General features: G+C 46.6%; 1 protein-coding gene across 1 annotated transcript in view; it reads right to left on the bottom strand.

The window, feature by feature from the left end:
• T265_06597 (hypothetical protein) overlaps window positions 1–2,672 on the bottom strand; it is a gene marked incomplete at both ends in the record, with an annotated part of 40,217 nt that extends 37,545 nt beyond the window's left edge. Inside the window, one exon of the mRNA XM_009171900.1 lies at window positions 2,348–2,672. Within this exon, the coding sequence (XP_009170164.1) occupies window positions 2,348–2,672 (325 nt within the window). The remainder of the gene's footprint in view (window positions 1–2,347) is intronic.
• Between the last annotated feature and the right edge of the window lie 8,687 nt (window positions 2,673–11,359).

The raw sequence follows: 11,359 nt of genomic DNA, 5'->3' as shown, positions 1-11,359 counted from the left end.
AACAGTTTACGCATGGGAGCAAACTGCTCGCTCTCTACGAACGCATACATAACCGTACGCTCGGTTCCCATGCCGTCCGTTATCAAGAATGTGTATAGTTTGTATCTAAATGCCGAATATTAGATGCTTTAAAAAACTCACCCAGGGCGGTTTGTTGAACGTGTCCCGTCCACATTACCTACACCTGGAAAGCGTCGGAATAGCGCTATCTGCTGCCATCGGGAGAAACATATGTGGTTATAGTGACCTTCCTCTCCCTGACACACAAGAATGCGTCCGGTCTCACAAAGTTTTGCCAGGACCGAAGGCATATCATCTGCTACATTAAAACCCAACCATTCGGCACCTACTCAACGTAGCCTGTCGACACTTCCGGCGGTAGTTGTGTATATCCTTAGTTGTAAGAATCTTTCCGAATTCATCCGCCACAAACTGCCGCACCTCAGATGACGGCGTTCCATATCTCAGCAGGGCCTGGCATGTGCCCAACTCGTCTTCGGTTAGGCGTCGATTGACTGGAAGCCGGTCGTACAGAAACTTTGACAGTTTGTGGTTGTGTTCCAGAAAACAAGAGGTCACTGCCAGTTGGTTCCTTTGCCTCCGTAGACAAAACCGCACTGGACAGCTGGTGCTTCGCGTACTTATTTTATTAGAAAATACGCTCGGCTTGCTAACTTCTTCGGATTTAACGGCCTTCCGTTGGTCTTGGAGGGCGCCTGCTGCATTTGTAGTACACCCATTCGTAACGCAAACGACACACCCACAAAGTTCTCAACGAAAGCCACCTCCGAAGCCATAGCAGACGAAGCTCAAAGCCAATAATTTTCAAAAGAGATCGATTAAACAAATCGCAAAATAGTGACGGCAGATGAGGGGGGGTTTTCAGTCCACGCATACATGCAAAGAAATGTAACATTTCGACGCTAAAGTTTTTATTTCGCCTGGAGGGGTTTTGCAGAAAAATGCATTGTGCCTCTAGCCACTGGCACAGTGGGCCATTGAGTATTCGCACAATGGAATTGAATTCTCGAAAGTTACGGCACTTCAGGTTTGCCAGTTCTTAGTGTGGAATATCTGTGTATAATGTCTAAGTTCATGTTTTGTTGCAAATTATTTACATTGGTGATTTGTTTAAGTGAGCGAATCTTCAAGGTCAATAAGCACCACCGATCGTGACTACGTCGCCTGATGTGACATGAAATCACGAATTGACGGAAAAGCTGACTCACTTACAGCGAACGGAACTCGCAGAAAGTTTTCGAACTAAAATAATTCTCTGAACAATCTAGAATCTACATGGCGTTCGTGGACGCAAAATATACAGAGGTGCCGCCCCCGTAAAGATGCTAGATAATTGCAGTTACCAGTTAAATTTGCATAGTCAGCGATAAGTGTTGGCGAAAAATCGTACAAATGTGTTGGTAAACAGCAGAATATTGCGTTAAAGCTTGCGAATTATGCCATGAAAACCATGACGCTGATCAACTAGCGTATAGAATCTACGTCGATCGTAGCGGACACCTGAGTGAACCTTGCTGACGCACGCAGCTAAAATGAGGCTAGTGGTCCAGGATACCTAATCAACTGGCAGGAACGCGCCTGTCCATCTCTGCTGGGGAACAGTTCAAGATAGATGACATAAAAAATTGGGTTTAATTGGTCGTTTTGATGACTACGTATGTCCTGTCTGGCCGTGCATGAATTTCTTCCAGGGTAGCGACTATTTGGTCGTTGACGTCCTGAAATGAGAGGAAGATGTACGTTAGGTTATTGAAACATCACCATGAGGCGGCGGCTTACAAACTAGGAGGAGTGATCGCCCCAAACTGGAGGTGATTCAGCGGCTATATCCTAGATGCTTGCTCACACAACGCCATCTTCAGCCGATATTTTGCATGCCTACTTACTTTATCCCTCAAGACATATGATACCTACGTCAGATGCATAGGGTCTCATTATCAGATAAATTGTCTGGAGCTGATGGGTCACATGAACTCATCTTCGTCTCATTCATGTAACTGGCACTCTAAGGCATTAGTCGTAGGTGTCAGGTACTCACTCACAGCTGTCGAGTAGTTCCTCCTTGGACCCGAAAACACTGACAAGCACAGATTTACGGGACACAGTGCGCCGGGATTCTATGCTTCAGTTCAGATCAACATCGTAAGACGCTCTCTTTGCAGACCGTTTGCAAGCACACCTTTGCATTTTCTGGATGGGTCGGTGGTTAAGGATCAAAAGTAACTTATTTTTATGTGGGCTCAACTTTGGGACGAACCTGAACAGCAGCGAGAAAGGTTCACCATTACAACAGACAGCGTGATATGATACGCAACCCGTGGCACACCAGCGGTCACTGGTAGTAGTCGACGGTAATACAGCACACTAAAGCCCAAGTCTCTCTCCCTAGCCCGCCATCTGGGTCGAGGTGCAGTATCTCCGACCACCGACGACGGGCCGTCAGTTGCAGACTTCAAGCATTGGCGCAGCAGCATTTTTACCTGAACAATCGATTGCTTGAAGATATTTGTGGCCCTAATGCGTCCCAGCCCCGGAAGCTTATCCAGCACCCGGTTCAGTTGATTACAAAGGCCGACAAAAGCTGTCGGCGGTTGTTTGGCAACAATTGTAAGGGTGCGCATTTTTTCGGTCGACTTTAATCCGACCACCATCGTTGGGAATCAAGCGAAAAATCTGTGAAGAAGAGCTCTTTCCGCTTAAAACGGAATGATCCTTGAATACAGATAACAAGTGTACTCAGGGAAACCACATCGCCTGCTGGACAACGCTTGTGTATTCTTCAGCAACCGTCTGGGAGTATCTAAACGTTTATACCACAAACTATGACTAAGTTTACGTAGCTTAGCCTCACCTTGTTTGTTCCATTACCATCATAGAGAAGCATTGGCGGTCGTGACCCCAAGTGACTGAAAACGAGAGAACATTCGTACCTAGTCATTCGACAGACCACGTTCAGGATTCGACTTCGGTCACAACGGTACGACGTATGCATCTCCAATTCTTGCGTGAACCACTAGGCGTGTAGCAGCACCCGGTTCAGTTGATTACAAAGGCCGACAAAAGCTGTCGGCGGTTGTTTGGCAACAATTGTAAGGGTGCGCATTTTTTCGGTCGACTTTAATCCGACCACCATCGTTGGGAATCAAGCGAAAAATCTGTGAAGAAGAGCTCTTTCCGCTTAAAACGGAATGATCCTTGAATACAAATAACAAGTGTACTCAGGGAAACCACATCGCCTGCTAGACAACGCTTGTGTATTCTTCAGCAACCGTCTGGGAGTATCTAAACGTTTATACCACAAACTATACTATGACTAACGTAGCTTAGCCTCACCTTGTTTGTTCCATTACCATCATAGAGAAGCATTGGCGGTCGTGACCCCAAGTGACTGAAAACGAGAGAACATTCGTACCTAGTCATTCGACAGACCACGTTCAGAACTCGACTTCGGTCACAACGGTACGACGTATGCATCTCCAATTCTTGCGTGAACCACTAGGCGTGTAGGGACACCTTTTGTGTGGCATGCTCCACTGTGTCGCATTGGTGTCCCGGTCTTTAAGGCTGTCGTTCGCATTCTTCAGACGGTTTTCGGTGACACTGTCAAAGTAAGGTGTTCCAGATTGCGCGCGTAAGGCCCATTTTAGCATGATTTTCAACCAGCGGTCCGTGGATTCTGGCGGCACAGACGCTGCAGATCTTTCCGGAATCTGTGTGCTTGTGACACGGTAAACAGAAGACCTACTGTTCGGGTGAGCCATATCGTGGAATATGTACTGGATGCTCACAGAGTGTCTATGACCAAAAATACTTGGATATTAAATCATACATACGCGCTTCCTGATAGCCGTACCAATATGAAAGCAGCAGAGCATCACATCAAGAAAAATACTCTTGCCGCCTGCATTTGCGCCCCTAACTTGTCCGTAACGGAAGTGTTAGCTGAATAATGATCGTCCACGGTTGCCCTAAATACGTTGAACGGTTTGCGCATGGGAGCAAGTTGTTTGCTCTCCATGAACGCATGCATAAACAGACTCACAGTTCCCATGCTGTCCGTTATCAAAGAAGGCATACAGTTTGTATCTACAGGCCGAATATTAGGTGCTATAGAAACTTAACCAAAACGGTTTGTTGCGCAAGTCCCGTCTACACTTACTACGTTGGGAATCGTCGGAACAGTGCTATCTGCTGCCATCGGGAGAAGCTTACGGGGTATATTGACCTTCCTCTGACTGCCACAAAACCAAGTGTTAACTCTTCCGTATTTTTCCTAGGACTAAAGGCATATCATCTGTCACAGTAATACCCAACTTTGTGCCGCCTGCTCAATAGAGCGGGTCGACACTTCCGGCGGTAATTATACATATCCTGGCTGGTATGGATCATGTCAAGTTCATCGGCCACAAACTGTCATACCCCACACGACGGTGTCCCATACTTCAGAAGGGCCCCGCAGGAGCCCAATTCGTCCTCGGTTAGCTGTCGATTAACCCGAGGCCGATCGTACAAAAACTGACAACGCATAGTTGTGTTCAAAAAATAAGAGGTTACTTCCGGGTCGTTCCCTTGCCTCCGCAGATGGAACCGCACTGGACATCCGGTGCTTCGCGTACGGTTTTTATCAGCTTATTAGCTTTTTTGGAATCCCTGAATCTCCGCCGGTCTTTCAGGTGTTGGTGCTTCAATTACTGGATGAATACAAAAATACAGCACAGTTACTCTCCGTGTATTGACTTGGTGCCTTCCCGAATACCATAAGAGCTAAAAAGGATACAGTCCAAAATTTCTCGTCAAACGCGTGAAAAGCCACTCTCGAAGCCATCGCACAGCTAGCGCGCAAAAATTTCGAAAAAAGATTACTTTAAAAAATTCGCAGAAAATAACGGCAGAGGAGTGTAATTTTTTTGTCTGAGCACGTATGCAAAAATGCAACAGTTTGACGTAAGGTGTTTTATTTCACTCTCAAGAGGGTGCACTGTGCATCCAAGGGGCGGTAGGCAGTAAAGTGAAGCAACAACCAGTACAGGATTTGTGTGGGAGTAGAGCATCGTTTTTTTGAATAATGAATAACTGCGGTTTTGGCAACCGAGTCGTGAGATCCGCAGGCATCATGGATCTACGGATTGATACACGGGATCAAGGATTCAGCTCACGTTTCCCAGGTCGGTTTTGTTCTGTCGTTCAGCTGCCGTCCAACTGAAGGACACAAGTGAAAAAATGGTTTAACAGTGTCCTTTAAGTTCTCAGCGACGGGAAGAATGATGACCAGCGCGAGGATTTGCACGAATAGGTGCCTAGTAATTTGAGCAGGGTCCTAGAAGCGTGGAAAACCGTCGGAGGAAGGTTATTCCACGCGGCAACTACCGGGAATGAGAAGAAATCCTGTCTAGTGAAAGTGTACGTTCTGAGCTTGAAAATCTTGCGATGTCTTTGCCGTGTGCTTGTTGGGTCAACGGTGAAAAACCTGTTGGCCAAACCTTGTTCAAACAAAGCGCAATGAAATATTAGGTCCCGGAGTCATTCCTACTCCATAGGAAAAAGGTCATACACTGCGAGACGCGTTTCGTAGTCCACGGATTTGAGGCCGGCAACCATTCGCTTGGCGGCTCGCAGTGATGGCTCATCTTTCGTGCTCCCTGAGTAGACAACTTGGTTGGCATTTTCAAGGAGCATTCTGACGTAGGCCCCACTGAGTACTTGCAAGCCCCTGAGAGTAATACGGAGGAAGATGCTCCGAATCATTTGTAGGACGGTGAATGCCTTTTCAGGCGATTTCTCATGGTGCAGTGAGAATAAATGTTTGAAGAGAGCCAGATACCCCAATCGTTTTGCGTCTATCCTCGCCTTGTTTACCCAGCCTCCATGACAAAGGCATTGTCTTACTTTTCTTCAAATTATATATGAAAATTTCTGGATTAAAGCTTGTCCTCAAATATAAAGCCTGGATTTTCAAGAACATTTGAATGTCGTTGATGTATATTGTAAACAATAATGGTATAAAAATGACGCCTTGGAAGACGCTTACGGAGACCCGCGCTGGATAAGAGTACGTTCGAGAATTTTCCGCATGAACTGTTTCGACAAGAAATGTTTTGGACACCAGTTTTGTAGCTGGGTGTGAGGTTCGCTCCCTTCCAAGTAGAGGAAATGCGGCCTTCCTCGAGCGACTGATGAAACACAAGGTAGAATTGACTTTCCGCTGCGAACGACATTTCCTTCAGGATCCCTGGATGGAACACAAGGTGGAATTGACTTTCCGCTGCGAACGGCATTTCCTTCAGGATCCCTGGATGGATTTCTTCGAACCCCAACGCGCAGAATGGGTTAATCTTTTGCAGTAGTTGACAAATGTCATCCACGGTGAAGACCAAGACGGCTGGAGTTCGTTCTTATTTACGACTTGACCATATTGAATGTGACGAATAAGCTAGGGCCAAATACAGAACACTAAGGTGTTCTCTGTAGACCCCAGATATCACTATTGGGTCAGCCGTGGGTTCCCCGCTCCTGTTCCTCGTGAACTGCTGAACAGCATCAAAGCTTTCGTCCACATTTTTGGTCAGGTTCATTGTTTTCGTTCAACAGCTTTTGCTCGCATGCAAATGTGCCTTCAACAGGATTCCGAATGCAGCGTGAACAGCCGTCAGATGAATAGTGTTCTACGGACCAGCTGCCCAAAATAAGAAAAAATGTTATCTGAAGGAAGTAGCTGCGCTGGACTTAGTAATCGTCTTACCGTGTCCTCTCCATGTATCGGCTCTTTCAACATAAAAAAGCTTTTAGACAAATCTAGTCCAAACACGGCGTAAGTATAAGGTCACAGTGGAAGCGACGGTCTCAAGAGGACTGGGTTCAACAGACTCGAGGAGCGTGTTCTAATCAACTTATTTGAATCAAGAAATTTCCTCCGTCATAGTTCGCTGAAGAAACTCTACGTGACTAACGTCGTTGCTTTCTGAGTAGACAACTTTCAGCATTCGAGGAGCGGTCCTACATAGGCCCAAAAGAATAATCTAAAATCTGTGTGAATAAAAGGGAGGAAGGTGCGCCGAGTAATCCAGTGAACAATGGTTACCATTTAGGGCCGATTGCTCATGCATTAGTAAGAAGGAAAAGAGCCAGATACCGAAATACTTGTTGGTATGTATCTGAGAGGTCCATACAAGATGGGAGCGTGCTGAGTCTTTTCCAAAATAGGACCCAATTTTCGGCATTCAGAGGAGGGTGGCAGCACATTTATAGCTGCCTTGAGACGTCGATACGTATTTAGGGGATGCCGGTGTTGGAATTCTGAGATTTCATGTCGTCCACATATCGTGGCATGGACTTGCCGATGTATTTCATGGGTCGTTGACTTAGATAAGAAAGAGGAATGGTCATCAAATGTGCCATCGAGAAACCCCAATAGGGACTGATGCAGAACAAAAGTAGGTTGGTCCCAGCTTCAGTGTGTTCTGCCTGATTGCAAAGCCTTTATTCGGAGTAAAAATTCTTCTTGAACTTTAATAAACTTGAGTCTTTGGATCAGCGGGGTGTGTAGAACCCAAATAAATGCTTTTGAAGAGTCAACAAATTAAGCATCCAATGTGAATCTCGTCTTTGGCCTCGGTTAAACTGTCCATAAATAGGAAAATTTTTTTCACGCCAAAATGGTTCGGGAGGGACCCCCGTACGCTCGAGATGTTTGATTTTTAATGAGGAATTTTTCGAAAATATTCCACTTCAGAATGCTTTTGCGGGGTACGCCAGTGAGACTAATAGGCATGTAGCCAGTGTGTTATCTAGTCTAGTATTTCGGAGCAAATATGGCACTAGCTTCTTGGATTTGATGATCGTTGTACACTTAGGTCTCCTCTGCTATCCGCCGGACGCCTTCAGTAAATGCCTATGCATTGTCCATATGACCCACTGCACTAGATATCCATCCAGGAGTTCAGAATCCCCTTTCAGTAAATGACTCATGGTGTGGTGGCTGTGGAGTGTTGCCCAAGCCTTCATAAGGCGAGCGGTCAGCCTGCCGGCGGACTTAATAGTTAGCGGAAGACGGTCCCGCACTGCAGAAGTTGAATCCGCAGTGCACCACATAAAAGTCAATCGGTGTCGCAGAGGACTATCGGAATGCACGGGACCGCAATTTATCACAAAGCAACCACATATACTTCCGGCTTTTCGGAAGATGGAGCAGCCGTCTATTGAGTTCTTGGTGTCAGGGACGTATGTTTTGGCGAGACTAATAGGCAAATGGCCAGTGTGTTATCTAGTCTAGTATTTCGGAGCAAATATGGCACTAGCTTCTTGGATTTGATGATCGTTGTACACTTAGGTCTCCTCTGCTATCCGCCGGACGCCTTCAGTAAATGCCTATGCATTGTCCATATGACCCACTGCACTAGATATCCATCCAGGAGTTCAGAATCCCCTTTCAGTAAATGACTCATGGTGTGGTAGCTGTGGAGTGTTGCCCAAGCCTTCATAAGGCGAGCGGTCAGCCTGCCGGCGGACTTAATAGTTAGCGGAAGACGGTCCCGCACTGCAGAAGTTGAATCCGCAGTGCACCACATAAAAGTCAATCGGTGTCGCAGAGGACTATCGGAATGCACGGGACCGCAATTTATCACAAAGCAACCACATATACTTCCGGCTTTTCGGAAGATGGAGCAGCCGTCTATTGAGTTCTTGGTGTCAGGGACGTATGTTTTGGCCAGTGTTGGTTTAGGTGTGATTACAACGGTTGTTCGGGGTAACTGGCTGTCGAATACGAGGACGTCAATTGAAAAGATTGAGAAAGTTTGTGGGCGAGCGACTCAGTTAAATTTCTGTTGCTTTCAAAGGCACAACAGAAGGGTGTTTTGCCACTTCCAAAGCTGTCAGACTTAGTAGATAGAAATACTTCGCACTGTGCTTGTGGCGTGTAAAATGCCAACTTTTAAACTCAGGATTCGCATTTATTCAAGAATCTCTGTTGAAATACATTTCTCAGTTTCTCAAGACTCTTGGCGCAGTGTGCTAGTCAAGGTTTCTTCGCGAAGCCTAGTCGGGCCGCTTGTACGCTGAATGGTTCCACCAGGCAGTAGTTCCCTCCGATGCATATATGAAGGTATCGCTTTTCAAGAGACCATACACTGAGCAGATTTCTACCCGTGCCTAAGTTGTTTGGCTTATTCGACAGCAGTTGCTGTTCCTTTGAGTAAGCACTAATTCCATATTGTCTGCGATCAGCGTGTCCATTTCGGGGTACGTAAGCTTCCACGGTAAAATAATGTCGGATTCGTGACCTCGGCCCTCGGAACCATGAGTGACGACTGGATTAGATCGGCCACCCTTGACAGAGTGGAGCTTGGGACTTGTTGTTTCGCATATTTTAAAATGCCTCATCAATTCATAACCTCACCAGTGGTCTCGTCCTGCTTACCCTGCTACTGGTTGCGTGGCATTGGCAGCGGTCGCCGACGAGTTCGGCGCCTGTGGCTGACATGTCAGAGGCCTTTGCTACTTGTTTCTGCAGAGCCGACCCGATCCAGCTTAGGTTGTGAAACTCACCACTGCAACCTTTTCTGGAGAAATAAACGACCATACTTTCACATATGCTAGATGATCTTTCACTGCTATGATTGCCTCACAAATAGCTATACTGTCGTTGAAAAGCGATGAATATGTTAAGGTTTCAGCAAAAGAAGCAAACTGAAGTTTTTAGTTGAATCAAGGTGTTTTTAATAGCACAGTAGCTCAGAACTACCATGGATTTTCCCACACACCTGGGACTGATTGATGTATCAGTAAAGAGAAGCTTGATTTATACTCCACCCTACAATCGATGAGATTCATTTGCCGCGTCCCCGAAGGATGCGGACGCACTCGGATGCACCGATGATAACTGTGAAGCCATTTTTACTACTGATAGCGCACTTCAGGGTCCTCTGCGCGGCAGTTTAAGGGGAAAGTGTGACTAGCAGTAAGAATATTTGCCTGTTTTCCTTTCCGCGTAACGGGTCCTCGTGCGACGCTCCACATGTTACGGCTATCTGCTTTCTGAGTTTGAGTCACGCGTGCCAATCCAGGAAACGACCAACAACGGATTCTCCGTTGAGGTTCTCCGTAAGTTTACGAAATAAGGCGGTACAATCACCAGCCTGAGGATAAGCGCAGATCACTTCGCCTCAAAATCGACATCGCCACAACCAAGTAGATATCGAGAGCGATCAACCGCAAAAATCACAATGTCCGACCAAAGTCCGTAAGAGTTATAAAGATAGTTCAGTAAAACAAGAAGGTTTCAGTTCATCTGGTCAAGGGGAATATGGGGATTGGCTGTCACATGGGGTTGGAAACGGGAGCACATTGTTGGCAAGCTCTCTATACCGCCACCCAAAGTCTCAGTGGATTTTCCTCCATCAAGCTATGGTCATTCCTGGCTCAAATATTTTACTTACTCCAAGTTCCGAGTAGACTTACAGCAGTACGCCAAACGGAACTTGCTTACGCGCCAACTCCCGGTGGCCTCCCTGTATGCGATGAGTTCGAAAGCCCATCTCCCACCTGCGGAGAGTTGAGCGCTCGGTTTCCATCTCCTTCCCCCACACCTACTCACAACCCTCTATCAAACCGATCTTACGCACATCCCTCCTAAGCCTTCCGTCTTGTGTTCGTACAACCACGGTCCTAACTATACCATCATCTGATGTTTCACATTCATCAACTACGCCTACGGGCCACCGTTCCCGAGAGAACACACCTGATCGCACCAGGACTACATCCGCTTTCCTGAAATTCCTGTGAGATTTCTGCCGCTTAGTTCGTTCCTGAAGCAGATGCATGTACTCCTTCACTCAGCGCTTCCACAATACTTCAGTGAAGTAGTTCACCTGTTGCCAACCTCTCGTATACCTCTCTGTTATACTTTCCGGCACAACCCCCACGTACCCTGTTGTTGAGAATGAGCAATTCATTCGGTGTCAACGTCGGCTTATCGAAATAGTTGGTTTGGTTGGGTGCGATAGGGCATCCATTCATTACCCGCTCTGCTTCCGTAAGAAGCGTTACCCGTTCTGTGTCGTTCACATTCTGCTCGTTTATTGTCGACCTTGGCATCCGTCTTATGGAACGTACGAGATGTTCCCATACTCCACCTCTATGGCTGCTCAACGGTGGAGTGAACTGCCACTCGACGTTATACCGCATTGGTTCAGCGCTGATGCGGGAATGTGAAAGTCGATCTATGGCTCGTTTCAATTCCATCTCCGCTCCGACGAAATTAGAACCGTTACCAATGATAATCTTTTCTGGGGCTATAAAACACATCAACGTCTTTATGAAGGGGTCAGAAGATAATGAATAG

The sequence above is a fragment of the Opisthorchis viverrini genome (genome assembly GCF_000715545.1).
Source record: "Opisthorchis viverrini unplaced genomic scaffold opera_v5_138, whole genome shotgun sequence".
Taxonomy (NCBI): domain Eukaryota; kingdom Metazoa; phylum Platyhelminthes; class Trematoda; order Opisthorchiida; family Opisthorchiidae; genus Opisthorchis; species Opisthorchis viverrini.
The sequence above is the reverse complement of the archived record's forward strand: the minus strand, read 5'-3'. Positions and strand labels throughout refer to the sequence as shown.